General features: G+C 40.4%; 1 protein-coding gene across 1 annotated transcript in view; it reads right to left on the bottom strand.

Moving 5' to 3' along the window:
* The window catches only part of LOC133536842 (neurobeachin-like), a 652,776-nt gene that overhangs the window by 506,689 nt on the left and 131,373 nt on the right, over positions 1-14,714 (bottom strand). The window contains exon 9 of the mRNA XM_061877477.1: positions 3,479-3,676. Coding sequence (XP_061733461.1) covers positions 3,479-3,676 — 198 coding nt within the window. The remainder of the gene's footprint in view (positions 1-3,478; positions 3,677-14,714) is intronic.

Raw genomic sequence — 14,714 nt, 5'->3', positions numbered from 1 at the left:
GCATCTGGTCAGGATGCCACCCGAACGCCTCCCTAGGGATGTGTTTAGGGCACGTCCAGCTGGTAGGAGGCCACGGGGAAGACCCAGGAACCGTTGGAAAGACTATGTCTCCCGGCTGGCCTGGGAACGCCTCGGGATCCCCCGGGAAGAGCTAGACGAAGTGGCTGGAGATAGGGAAGTCTGGGCTTCCCTGCTTAGGCTGCTGCCCCCGCGACCCGACCTCGGATAAGCGGAAGATGATGGATGGATGGATGGATGGAGGTTCCAAATGTGTTTGCTGAGTTCTGTAGAATTCTGCAAAGTCTGGTTTCTAAAGGAGGCGTCGTGATTATTCCATCTTGTTTTGAACGCTCCTTCGGTTAATCCTACGTACGTGTCGGATGTGTTAATGTCCTTGCGTATTACCTTTGCTTGGTAAACGACTGATGTCTGTAAGCACCTTCTGTTGAGAGGGCAATCAGGTTTCTTGCGACAGTTACATTCATTATTGGTTTCAGAGTCGTTTAGTCTGGGGGTAGGCAGTCCTTTTGCAATTGCTTTGTTGTGGTTTGAAATGATTTGTCGCATGTTATTCATACAGCTGTAGCTCAATTTAATGTTGTTCTTGTTGAATATTTTTCTTAGGGTGTTGCCTTTGGGGAAGTGTTTGTCGATCAGAGTGAGGAACTTGTGGCCGATATTGGTTGAGACGTCTTTGCTGAATGGCGGATTGTACCAGATGATGTTGTTTCGTTTTCTGCTCTTTTTTGGTTGGTTTCCTGGAGTGGGTTCATAGGTGAGGGTGAAGTTGTATCCGCTTTCATCAAGTGCTTTCTGGTACGGGGGGGTTGCTTGGTCGAATTCAGCTTTGCTAGATGACAGCATCAATAGCCTTTTATTAATTCCGGTAGGTATTCTTTTCGTGGTGGTGGGTGGGTGGTTGCTGTCATGGTGCACGTATTGGAGAGTTGTGTTGGGTTTCGTGAATGGTTGGTAGCTGTTATTTCTCAGGTTGAAAGTGACGTCGAGGAAGTTGACGGTTTGCTTGTTGGCTTCAATCGTGATCCGTAGGCCGTTTTCTTTGAAGATTTGGCATATGCGCTTCTTGATGTTCTCGCTGCTCCTTGGCGAGGCGCGGCACACTGCCAGTCCGTCATCACGGTAAATACCAAGGTTCAGGTTGAGGCTAGCAAGCTGGGAGAGGAGGAAACTCCCAACGAGTTCGCACGTTTCTGCTCCGTCAAAACTCCCCATAGTAACGTCAAATGTTGAATTGTTCTTTTTTTGCCATGGTGTACTGTTGTGGATGAGTATGGAGTTCTTTGCGTGGATGATGATGTTTCTTTCGTTGCCTGTGATTGAGTCGTAGTCCGAGGCGAAGTTTAGTGCTTGGGTCAGTAGGTCTTGCGTGATGGAAGGGTAAAATTCTTCGATGTCGAAGGAGATAAAGTTGTGTTGTTGTTTGTCTTGGATGTTGTTAAACCATTTGATTACTGCTGCTGTATTTCTCCATTGGTTGAGTGGTGTTTTGTCCTTGATTTTTGCGTTGATTCTGTCCAGGATTATTTTGCTGATTTTTCCTATTTCGGATTTAGTTGGGTTTATTAGTCGGCATGTTGGGTTATTTGCGAAGTTGGGTTTGTGGTCCTTCAATGTGATGAAGGCTTCTTTGTTGGCTGTGGCGTCCACCCTGTCCTCAATGTCCAGTTCGGTTGCGATCCGCTTGTTTTCCAGGTGGATGTTCTGTAAAGTGTTGGGTTGCGCTTTTTTGTATGATTTGGTGATGCTTTTGTCCAGTAAAGAGTTATGTTCTGGTATGTCCATTCTGTAGAAGTTTGTGGTTTTATCGGCGGCTATGATGAGGTTGCTTACTTTCTTGATGCGCTCCGTGTCATTTTTCAGCTTGGTGAGGAATGGGTTGCGGGCTGGCTTAAATTTGACTGATTGTATCATTTTGAGCATGTCGTTCTCAAATTCCTTTAATTCCTTGACTGTGGGTGGGTTCTTGGTAGATTTGAATCCGTAAGTTTCCTTTTGCGTTCCTTTTGTTTCAGGGTGGAAGTAAAAGTGTGCTTTCCACCGCATCCTTCTTAGGAAGTGTTCTGTCTTTTCTATGAGTCTTTGCTTGTAGTCCTTCTGCGCGGGTATGGGAATGTTCTTATATATATATATATATATATATATATATATATATATACATACACAGACATATATGTATATACACGCACACACATATACATATATATATATACACACACATATATATATACACACATATATATACACATATACATATACATATACACACATATATATACATATACACATATATATACATACACACATATATATACATATACACATATATATACATACACACACACATATATATATATATATATATATATATATATATATATATATATATATATACACACACAGACACACACACACACACACACACACATTTATATATATAAATACAAAATTTTAAAATTTGAATTAATTGCGATTCATGCTTTTAACTATTCATAATCGATGTAATTATTTAATTTATTTTTTTTCATCCGTTCTGTCCAGCCAATCCAGCAAATCATATTGTTGATGTAGATCAGGGGTGTCAAACGTACAGCCCGCGGGCCGGATCAGGCCCGCGAACAGGTTTTATCCGGGCCGCGGGATGAATTTGCTAAGTATACAAATTAACCTAAAATTTTTGAATGAAAGAAACAGCTCTTCTACATGTGTCTACTGGCTGTTGCAATAGCAATTCTTTCTATCTCTGGATGATGGTACATATGTACAAAATAAACCACATGATATTAGCACATCGATCCAGGAAAATGATCAAACTACATACATGGCATACTGTAATTTGATTGATATTTTTTTATCTTGATAGATTGAAAATGAACACCATTGAGTTGACTGATGAACATTATCACATCATTCATTCAAAAAATACAAATAATGACAAATAAAGATAAATACTATTAACCGTGACATGTAAGTGTAAAAGAACAACATTATGATTTGTACATTTTCAGAATGTGCTTCTTCTATTTTTAAACACAGAAAACAATCTGAAGGTGTCTTTATTTTTAAGTTATCGTGCAGGGATTTTACCAGTCTGGCCCACTTGGGAGTAGATTTTTCTCCATGTGGCCTCCAATCTAAAATGAGTTTGACACCCCTGATGTAGATGATCATATCCGCTGAAAAGATTTACTTTAGAAAAAAGAAATGTTGGATACTTCTCTTGTGGCTTGTTTTTGTATTTGACTTAATAAAATTTTACCCAAACATTTAATAAACCGTTTTCTTTTAAGTAACATGAAATATCATCAGAGCGGTTTGACTATTCTATGAAGGAATGTAGTTCATCATAAAACTGGTACCCAAAATTCGATTCAGAATCAAAACGTTACCCCCCAGAATCAAATCAAATCTTGTGGTGCCCAAAGAATCACAGCTCTACTATTTTTAACAGATTACTGACCTGTAGCATAAGTGCATGGGGCGAGTGGACAAAGATGGAGGAGTTTTCCCGGGGCGAAGACTCCAGACAGAGTTGTGCATCGGTGGCCTTAGAGTTATAAGTGAAGGCGATGGAGCTGGCCAGCTTTCCGTCATACAAGACTTGCTTGTGATGTTCTGCTAGGTGGATATCGCTCTCAGACTTAAACTTGAACGTGCTCTGGGAAGGAAAGAAATCAAACAAGGGTGAAATTAAAACCGGGGTTGGGGTTTTGCCTGCACATTCATTACATGCATGCGTTCACTGAAGTGTGGGGTTTTTCAACAATAAAATATGTGTAGTATTTACAGCTATACAAGTGAGTAAAGCCCTCAAACACGACAGCATTTTTATTAGATCTTGCCAAGGAAGAGAATGCAGAAAGTAGGGATGTGCGCATTGATCGGCAGAGTTTGTGAATAACCAAGTGAGCTCCCTCAAAGGGGAACATTATCACAATTTCAAAAGGGTTAAAAACAATAAAAATCAGTTCCAGGGGTTTTGAAGTTTCCGGTCCCGGAATATCCCTAAATAAAGCCTTATTTTCGCTATTTTCGAAACCACTATCCATTTCCCTGTGACGTCACACAGGGCTGCCAATACAAACAAAATAGCGGTTACCACAGCAAGATATAGCGACATTAGCTCGGATTCAGACTCGGATTTCAGCGGCTTAAGCGATTCAACAGATTACGCATGTATTGAAACAGATGGTCGGAGTATGGAGGCAGATAGCGAAAACGAAATTGAAGAAGAAATTAAAGCTATTGAGCGAATAGCTATTGACGCTATTCGGCCATAGCGGGGGTGTACCTAATGAAGTGGCCCATAGCATGGCTGCCTTATTAGCATCGCCGGTAAAATGTGCGGACCAAACGATCAGGACTTTCGCATCTCGTGACACTGGAGCAACTTAAATCCGTCAATTGGTAAGTGTTTGTTTCGCATTAAATGTGGGTGTCTAGTTTCAAATGTACATACAGCTAGCGTAAATAGCATTTTAGCATCAATTAGCCTAGCATGTTAGCATCGATTAGCTGGCAGTCATGCCGTGACCAAATATGTCTGATTAGCACATAAGTCAACAACATCAACAAAACTCACCTTTGTGATTTCGTTGACTTAATCGTTGCAAATGCATCTGCAGGTTATCCATAGATCTCTGTGCCATGTCTGTCTTAGCATCGCCGGTAAAATGTGAAGACACTTTGGTACATTCAATGGGTGTCTGGCGGCAGATTTTTTTGCCAGTGGTGCAACTTGAATCCATCCCTGTTAGTGTTCTTACACCCTCCGACAACACACCGACGAGGCATGATGTCACCAAGGTTCCCAATAATAGTCGAAAAAACGGAAAATAACAGAGCTGAGACCCGGTGTTTGTAATGTGAAAATGAATATGGCGGGTGTGTTACCTCGGTGACGTCACGTTCTGACTTCATCGCTAAAAGACCGATAAACAGAAAGGCGTTTAATTTGCCAAAATTCACCCATTTAGAGTTCGGAAATCGGTTAAAAAAATACATGGTCTTTTTTCTGCAACATCGAGGTATATATTGACACTTGCATAGGTTTGGTGATAATGTTCCCCTTTAATGCCTTTTAACTCCCATCCCCTCTGGCTTTCACTATATTTATTTAAAGTCCCCGCTGCTGACAAGCGGCTAAATATGTCTCTCCATACACAGTGTGGAGCCGCTTTCCCTAAGTTAAAAGTAAACACCTCCATTATACCACAATAAACTGCATTTCTTAACATATTAAGTCTAAACATCAATAAATAAGTGCTTGGTAATGTTTAGGAAGTGTAGATAGGTGTTTTACAGCAGAAATTAAGTGGATGTTAACGATTTATGAATTGGTGGTGTCGATAGCAAGTGTATTATCAGTATATGATCGATACTAGAGTGATTAAGTCTATTTTTTACTTTTTCCAACCCTTTTTTTTAATATTTGTTTTTGTTATTGTTTAAAAACTGAACACCGGAGGAGTTCAAGGGAAAACAGAGGATTTAAATGAGTAATAGTATTTCTTGCTTTTATATATCGGTGTTTTGCTCAATCATATGTAATAAAATAGAATAAGGGACTGGTTTAAATAATGTTTTGATATCCTTAAACTGCCAATAGCACTCACCATACATTCATTGAACAATTTACAGTTAATATATGTGAGAGAGTAAGAGAAAGTTAACTTGAATATACTTTAAAGCAGTCAGTGTACAGCTTGTATAGCAGTGTAGATTTACTATCAACACACAAGCACTGCTCACAGTGGACATGTCCAAATTGTGTCCTCTGTGTGAGTATTTGTTTTTTTCTGCAACCGCCTTAATCCTCTTGAACATTCAATTCATTAGAGCTGCACAAGGTAATAGAATCCTCTGCAGCTCCTCAATGATGACTGGTGAACTTGGTAAACGCGTGTAATTATGCGCTTCTCCACCTTCCTGTCTTCTGCTTGACGCTGTTTTTCAAATGCTTAATTTGGTTTGTGTCTGGAGGACACGTTCTTGTCCACTCCGATAACTTCCAAGACACTTGTCATCTTGAAGGTTTGTTTGGGCTCCTTATCACGCGGGAAACATGTATTTCGGACCAGTTCCCCGGAGGAGGGGCTCGTACGCTGCTTCATGAACCGTAGCTCCCCAGTGCCGGCAGCGTTTCCGCAGCAACATAAAAACACCACCACGCTTGACAGTCAGCAAAACACAGTTTTTTGAGTTTGTCAGATATCTAGACAAAAATGGCTGCCTTTCGATACATTTTCAGTGGAGTGTAAGCATACACTGGTGTGAAAGCTGTACACTGATTACTTTTAAGTGCAGATGCATGTCAATAAGTTTGAATATGATGCGAATGTTAAAAATGTAATTAGTCTTCAATTAAAGGCTCAGATTTTATGGTTAATTTGCTGTTTAGAGCACAAAGCAATTTATAATATCTCGTGTATTTGTTAAGGCGCTTGCGCATACTATCATTCTCTCCGCTGCTGTACCAGCAAGAAGCTCCGCTGAGAACGCAGCCAGAAACACCCCTGCGCGCCCCGCTCGATCTTCGGCCACGCGCCTACACGACTGCGGGAAATATGCAATCAGCGCACCTGATACTGATGAGGGTCAACAGTATAAAGGACGACGCAGCAGACGACCCAACACCGGAACGTATTTCTGTGTTTTCAGTAAGCGTTGCGTCTCTGGCTCCTCTCCTGTGTCTGCTCTCCACATTCACTTGCTCCTTGTGCTGACCTTTCCCTGTCATTTCCCTGTTCCAGCAGAATCGTCCGTCACCTTAGAAGTGAGCTGTGCGTCTCTCTTCTCTGGATCTCCCTCTGGACTCTGACTGTCTCCCTCGATCCTAGACTTCCTTTGCTTTGCACCCGGACTTCAGGAAGCCCCCATGGACCTCCCGCTTGGATCACCGACCTCTTTCTGCTAAGCCTCCTTTGGACTTGTTTGCCTCTCCAAACAACATACGCTTACAAAAAACTCCTGGTAATACAATCTTGTTAATTCACGCCTATAATCTTGCATGCACACATAGTATCATACACACCCCACTCACTCATCAAAGCTCAATAAACCCTGTTGCGCGATACTTCCTGTGTCGTGCTGTCTCTTTCCCCCTTGTCGTAAAAAACCTGTTTCCATATGAGTTGGGAAATTGTGTTCGATGTAGATATAAACAGAATACAATGATTTGCAAATCATTTTCAACCCATATTCAGTTGAATGCACTACAAAGACAAGATATTTGATGTTCAAACTCAAACTTTTTTTTGCAAATAATAATTAACTTAGAATTTCATGGCTGCAATACGTTAAAAAGTAGTTGGGAAAGGGCATGTTCACCACTGGGTTACATCACATTTTCTTTTAACAACACTCAATAAATGTTTGGGAACTGAGGAAACTAATTGTTGAGGCTTTTAACATGGAATTCTTTCCCATTCTTGTTTTATGTAGAGCTTCAGTCGTTCAACAGTCCGGGGTCTCCGCTGTCGTATTTTACGCTTCATAATGCGCCACACATTTTCAATGGGAGACAGGTCTGGACTGCATGTGGGCCAGTCTAGTACCCGCACTCTTTTACTACGAAACCACGCTGTTGTAACACGTGGGTTGGCATTGTCTTGCTGAAATAAGCAGGGGCATCCATAATAATGTCGCTTGGATGACAACATATGTTGCTCCAAAACCTGTATGGACCATTCAGAATTAATGGTGCCTTCACAGATGTGTAAGTTACCCATGCCTTGGGCACTAATACACCCCCATACCATCACAGGTGATGGCTTTTGAACTTTGCACCTATAACAATCGGGAAGGTTATTTTCCTTTTTGTTCCGGAGGACACCACGTCCACAGTTTCCAAATATAATTTGAAATGTGGAATCGTCAGACCACAGAACACTTTCCCACTTTGCATCAGTCCATCTTAGATGAGTTCGGGCCCAGCGAAGCCAGCGGCGTTCCTTGGTGTTGTTGATAAATGGGTTTTGCTTTGAATAGTAGAGTTTTAACTTGCACTTACAGATGTAGCGACCAACCGTAGCTACTGACAGTGGTTTTATGAAGTGTTCCTGAGCCCGTGTGGTGATATCCTTTACACACTGTCGGTTTTTGATGCAGTACCGCCTGAGGGATCAAAGGTCCGTAATATCATCGCTTACGTGCAGTGATTTCTCCAAATTCTCTGAACCTTTTGATGATTTTACGGATCGTAGATGGTAAAATCCCTAAATTCCTTACAATAGCTCGTTGAGAAATGTTGTTCTAAAACTGTTCGACAATTTGCTTACAAATTGGTGACCCTCACCGCATCCTTGTTTGTGAATTACTTAGCATTTCATGGAAGCTGCTTTTTTACCCAATCATGGCACCCACCTGTTCCCAATTAGCCTGCACACCTGTGGGATGTTCCAAATAAGTGTTTGATGAGAATTTGTCAACTTTATCAGTATTTATTGCCACCTTTCCCAACTTCTTTGTAACGTGTTGCTAGCATTAAATTCTAAAGTTAATGATTATTTGCAACAACAAAAAAATGTTTATCAGTTTGAACATCAAATATGTTGTCTTTGTAACATATTCAACTGAATATGGGTTGAAAAGGATTTGCAAATCATTGTATTCCGTTTATTTTTACATCTAATACAATTTCCCAACTAATATGGAAACGAGGCTTGTACATACAAGTATGTAGATGTTATTGTGAACAAAAAATAATTTGAAAATTATCTCTTTCAAAATATTAAAAAAAAAAAATAGCACAACTGAAGACAAAAGATTCAACCTAAATAAAGCTTAACACAAGGAATGGGACAGAAAATGAGCAGGAAGAAGTAAAAGTATTTGTAGTCCTTTGCAAAATCACAGCACAAAATTATGTACACGATTCTTTATACACCTGATGCATGATTAACTACTAAATACAATTACATAACACAATCACCTGTTACACAATTTTATAAAATATAAAATAGTTTATTTTCTTACATTTATTTTAATATATCATTTAATTTTTTTTTCTGTATTTAAAAATGATCTGGGCATTGTATTTCTTTAATTATCTATGTGCGGTTTCATTTTTTTCAAAAATATTCTAATTAATGGAATATTTGTACACCAATGTTTTGTTTTTTATAGTGTTGTCCCTTGAGAATGTGATGACAATGCCTGAAGAAAAAAAAATAAAAAATCTAAACATTGAGTCGCTTTCCAAAGAAACTTTATATCTACATTAAAAACCGGCGCAGGGAACAATTTATCGAAGCGTCCTTGTTGTTCTGTGATCACTGACTTGATAAGGAAATGTTGCGCATTAGCCGTTTCAAGCTAATTGAGTTCATCATCGAAACGAATTCCTACAAGGAGTTTAAAAGGGAAGCGTGAGTGTGTGTTAAACATCTCCTTTCCACTCTTCCAGGTGATAAAAGAGCATAATAAAAATTGTGCTCATCCACTGTGATCACTTGCGAGTATCAGCCAGCATGCATCACATCGTGGAGTCTCTCTCATCCTTCAAACATCTCGCTTCCTAAGAATGATTGGAAGCAACAAGCTCCGGCACACCCGCACTGCGACGCCAGCGCGGTCCCTGTGTGAAAATAATGATCTCATAAGTTGTGGCTGAAAACACCCAGCGGCATAGGAGCGCCTCTCCATTGGTCAGCCACTCTTATAAAAGACTGCTGGCACTTTTGGCCACTTTCTGTCTTTTTGCCACAGGCCATCATGGATTGTAGGGTTTCATCGCAAAGATGTTCTCAAAGGAAAAGTTGGGGATGGGTTGATGAACCAGGATGAACCACGACAAAACAACGCAGGTGATAAGATTCTTTGAATTGGAAAAAAATACAGTCAATTCCAGAGTATAAGCCGCTAGTTTTTTCCTACGTTGAGAACCCTGCGGCTTGTAAAACGCGGCTAAATCATGGGTTTTTCTTCGCTGACCGCCATAATGCAAAACCCTTACATCCATCCATTTTCTACCGCTTGTCCCTTTTTTCGTTTTCATTAAACACATGCAAATTCATTTAAATAGTGTGTTATTGTTTGTGCTATAGAGCCATCTTTTGGAGTATTTCGCTCACTGCAGGTACTGCTGGGTGAATGGGGATTCCTGGAAAGCCTTGAACCGGAAGTAGAAGTGCCGTTCTGTCTTCCAAACACCCACTGCGTTTCTACTCACAGGTAGGTCTATGACGTTTTGTTTGAGCAGCAATTTTCGTGTTACAGACACACTTTGTAGTTAGTTAAGGTATGTAAATAACATTTATTAAAATCTTTCTGTTTAAAGAACTTAATTCACAACGTATATACTGTATCTGCGGCGTATGGTCCGGTGCAGCTAATGTATGGGGAAAATAATATTTTGTAATATTTAGTGGGTGCAGCTTATATAGCGGGGCACTCTATAGTCCAGAAAATACGGTAGTTACTCGAGGTGGGAATCTTTGGGCACCTCACGACTTGATTACGATTACGAAGCTACGATTCAATTAAAAATCCATTATTAATGCATCTTTAATTTATGTATATTGATGCAGTTTTACATTTTTTTGTTTCACTAAATAAAAAATGATCACTGGCAATTAAAAAAAAAACTGTGCGTTTTTAATAAGAAACAATTATTTATTTTGTTTAATTTATCAAGTTAATGGAAAGGTGTGCAAAACTGGAAAATAAAATAAAAATTAAATAAATAAATAAATAACGCTGGTCGGATCTCTCGGTGAGGTGGCTCGTTGCAGTCGGCCAAATTTTAGAACTGTTTACTTTACTTTATTTACAATCAATAAATCGGTTGACATTTATTAAAGGATTCTGCGATGCATCTAAAATTCAATAATTTCCCCCACCTTGAGTAAGTACTATACTCTTAGCAACATGAATGTGTACATAGAATTATTGTGTACTCTGGTAAGTATATGCTGTTTCTATGAAGGAAGTACTAAAAGCAGCTATTATGTAATGGCCCTGAACTAGCAAAACGGGGTAATGAGGTTTTCTGGCTGCAAATGTCTCATAACAGACTCCTTCTCTGACCTTAAAAGAAATAGGACAACATCAATAGTTGGTTTATAAGGTCTTCATATTTTCCCCTTTTTGATTCAATCAGAATTGTCTTCTTATTCTTCTTACCAGTTTGCAGTTTTACAGGCACATATTGGCCTCCAGACGGTCTGAAAAGCTCATGTAGCTAAAAATAGCAGCGATGATGAACGACAGTGAGCTGCTGTCAGTGTCAATACGACCAACAACGTCCCTTGATATTATCTAGCGGCGATGGAGGATCTTTTTTTTCCAAGTCAGAGAAGCATCAGTGGGTAGCCGGGGAGACTGTTTAATGTTTAATGGGCGCTCCTGGGCTACCCCTGCAGTTGTTAAATGTCATATATTTAGAGGATGATCCTTAAATATTATAGACTGCCATTGTGATCTGCAGCATCTTTGCAAAGGCAAAGATGCTGTTCTCCATACTAGTTTTAAAATACACAGGCACCACTGAGGTCGAATGGGTTGGCGGGATTTCTTAAATGTGTGCTGCTGCCTGCTGCCCATTATAACACACCTGGTCTGCCAGAGAATCAGAAGATGTGTCACTGTTTAATACATGCCTCAAAGACTGCAAACTGTTTTTAAAAAACAAAAAAAACAGAGGTGGTGAAAATAATTACTAATGGTTTGTTCGGGATGTTTTTTTTGTCTATTCGTTTTTTATGAATCCATATTTTTTTCTAATCTGTTCAATCTAATCATGTTTACAACATTTTTTTTTAATCTATTGTAGTGTTTCCTAAAGCCAGGAAGTTGCCATTTTAAATGACTATAGTTTGGTGTCATTTTTCTGCAAAATTAAACAACTGAATGAATATCCTCCAAGACTGGTGATTCCATTATTTCCTCCAAGGGTTGTACATAGTAAAAGTGTTTGTCAGACATCAAACGTGGTTAGAAAAGAGGACGGTACATAAAGTCGGATGTGTTACAAAGAACAAACTCAACACACTCCATTAAAACCCTCTTATGTGCAGGACGACTTGACCTTCCTCCTCAATTCACCTGACTGACTCCACCCTGCCATTGAGACCTGTTATGAGTGCAAGGGGAAGCCGTTCTTCGATGGAAATTGAACCTCTCGGAAAGCCTGAATACATCAACCATTGTAAACTGCTGAAAAATCCCGATTGACATTGTCAGAGAGGTATTCTCTTTAAAAGGGCTGTCCAAGGGGGATTAATCCGTCATTATTATTAAATCAATAACTGATCTACAGTGCAGAAAGACTCGACATCCCCCAAAAGGGCTCCGGCAACGCATTTCAGGTAGTTTGTTCAAGTAGTGTTACTGAATATGAAAGACGCTAAATAGGAAGTTGGCACTCTTAATGGCAAATTTGATTACAAAAAAGCAACGGAACAGTAGACCAACATAAAGTATTAAATTTTTTTCTCTCACATCTTAAAATAGCACATTCATACCGTGACTATGAATAATGTAGTCTCAATTATCCTGGTCATTGTATCCTCATTGAATTGATTGTAACTTAACTGGTCAGTTTGTCTTAAAGACATTTTGCCTTTCATCCAAGCATGTGTCATCAGTTAATGCTCACAGATTAAGACAGGACAAATCGATTCTGAGTGCTTGGTGCTAGATCCAAATTATTTTTTTTATCTCTCTAACATTCGAAAACAGGGCAAAGGCCCTAATGGTTTCAGGTGCCACCTTGACCATTCATACAATTGAATGAAATGTGAACACAGAAGTCTCTCTTTTTTCGCAATTTTAACAGATGTCACTTTACACCTCAACAGAACAAAACCATTCTTGTCGGGACATGTCTCTTTGAGGGGTTCTTAACCTTTTTGACCTTGGGCCCCAGGTTTTCCATATCACAGGGTCCCCGGCCTATACAAATATTAACACTAAATCAGTAATCTTACTCTTTATCTTAATCCTTTTCAATAATGATATCTAAAGTACAGTTTAACAGGATAAACCTTATCAAATGATATGAAAGTATGCAATAATCACTACAATTATTATCAAGGCTTAGGTCAGGTTGGTTACAAAAATAAATACTAATGTTGGAAGTGGGAGGAAGCCGTAATACCCGGAGGGAACCCACGCATTCACAGGGAGAACATGCAAACTACACACAGAAAGATTGAACCCAGGACTGCAGGACCTTCATATTGTGAGGCAGACGCACTAACCCTTCTGCCACCGTGAAGCACCCAAACTGTTGTGATTTATTTTAAGCAGGGCTGTCAAATGATTACAACATTTCAATCATCCATCTTCAACCGCTTATCCGGTATTGAGTCGCGGGGACAACAGCTCCAGCAGAGACCCCCAGACTTCCCTCTCCAGGGCAACATTAGTAACTTCCTCCTAGGGGATCCCAAAGCGTTCCTAGGCCAGAGAGGGGATGTAATCCCCCCATCTGGTCCTTGGCCTGCCGTGGGGTCTCTTCCCAGTGGGATGTGCAACGAGGACCTTCCTAGGGAGACGCTCGTGAGGCATCCGCACGAGATGCCCGAACCACCTAAACTGGCTCCTTTCAGAGCAAAGGAACAGCGGCTCTACTCCAAGTCTCTCTCGGGTGACTGAACTTCTCACCCTATATCTCTCAGGGAGATGCCAGCCACCCTCCTGAGAGAACTCATTCCGGCCGCTTGTATCCGCGATCTTACTATTTCGGTCATGACCCACATTTCATGACCATAGGTGAGAGTAGGAATGTAGAAAGCTCGGTAGACCGAGAGCTTTGCCTTCTGGCTCAGCTCTCGTTTCGTCACAACAGTGCAGCAGAGGGACTGCAATTCTGCCCCAGCCGCGCCCATTTTCCGGCTGATTTCCTTCTCCATCTTTCCCTAACTCAATCAGTCAAAGTTTATTTATATAGCCCTAAATCACAAGTGTCTCAAAGGGCCGCACAAGCTAGGGCTGGGCGATATGGCCTTTTTTAATATCTCGATATTTTTGGGCCGTGTAGCGATGAACGATATGTGTCACGGTGTTTTGCCTTGGCCTTGAATGGGCCCGTGATGCGTGTGGCCGCAGCGGTGTGATGATTCTGTGTGTCCACATTAGAACATTATTGTTCATACTGCATTAGGGACGGCGTGGTAGAGTGGCTGTGCGCAACCCGAGGGTCCCTGGTTCAACCCCCACCTAGTACCAACCTCGTCACGTGCGTTGTGTCCTGAGCAAGACACTTCACCCTTGCTCCTGATGGGTGCTGGTTAGTGCCTTGCATGGCAGCTCCCTCCATCAGTGTGTGAATGGGTAAATGTGGAAGTAGTGTCAAAGCGCTTTGAGTACCTTGAAGGTAGAAAAGTGCTATGCAAGTACCACCCATTTATCATTTAATCAAATTTACTGCATAAGATGGTACTCATAAGTGCTAAAAAAATACATTACAACTAAAAAAAATATGCCAAAATTAATAATAAAATAATATGTATATATTCTTAACTAAACTGTCAAAGTGCAAATTAAAATATTTGTTGCGCTTAAGAAGTTTCATGACTTTAGCTCCAGACATCTTTGGTTTGTTTGATATTGTCATTACTGCCACAAGTGGTGGAAAATTGTATAACAACTAAATACAGCTGAGAGACAGATATTTTTTGGCGGCCCAACAATGGGCCCTATGGTTAAGAAACACTGCTGCCGAGGATGAATGTTGTGATTTACGGACTATA

This window comes from Nerophis ophidion, linkage group LG18 (assembly GCF_033978795.1).
Source record: "Nerophis ophidion isolate RoL-2023_Sa linkage group LG18, RoL_Noph_v1.0, whole genome shotgun sequence".
NCBI classification, from domain to species: domain Eukaryota; kingdom Metazoa; phylum Chordata; class Actinopteri; order Syngnathiformes; family Syngnathidae; genus Nerophis; species Nerophis ophidion.
The sequence above is the reverse complement of the archived record's forward strand: the minus strand, read 5'-3'. Positions and strand labels throughout refer to the sequence as shown.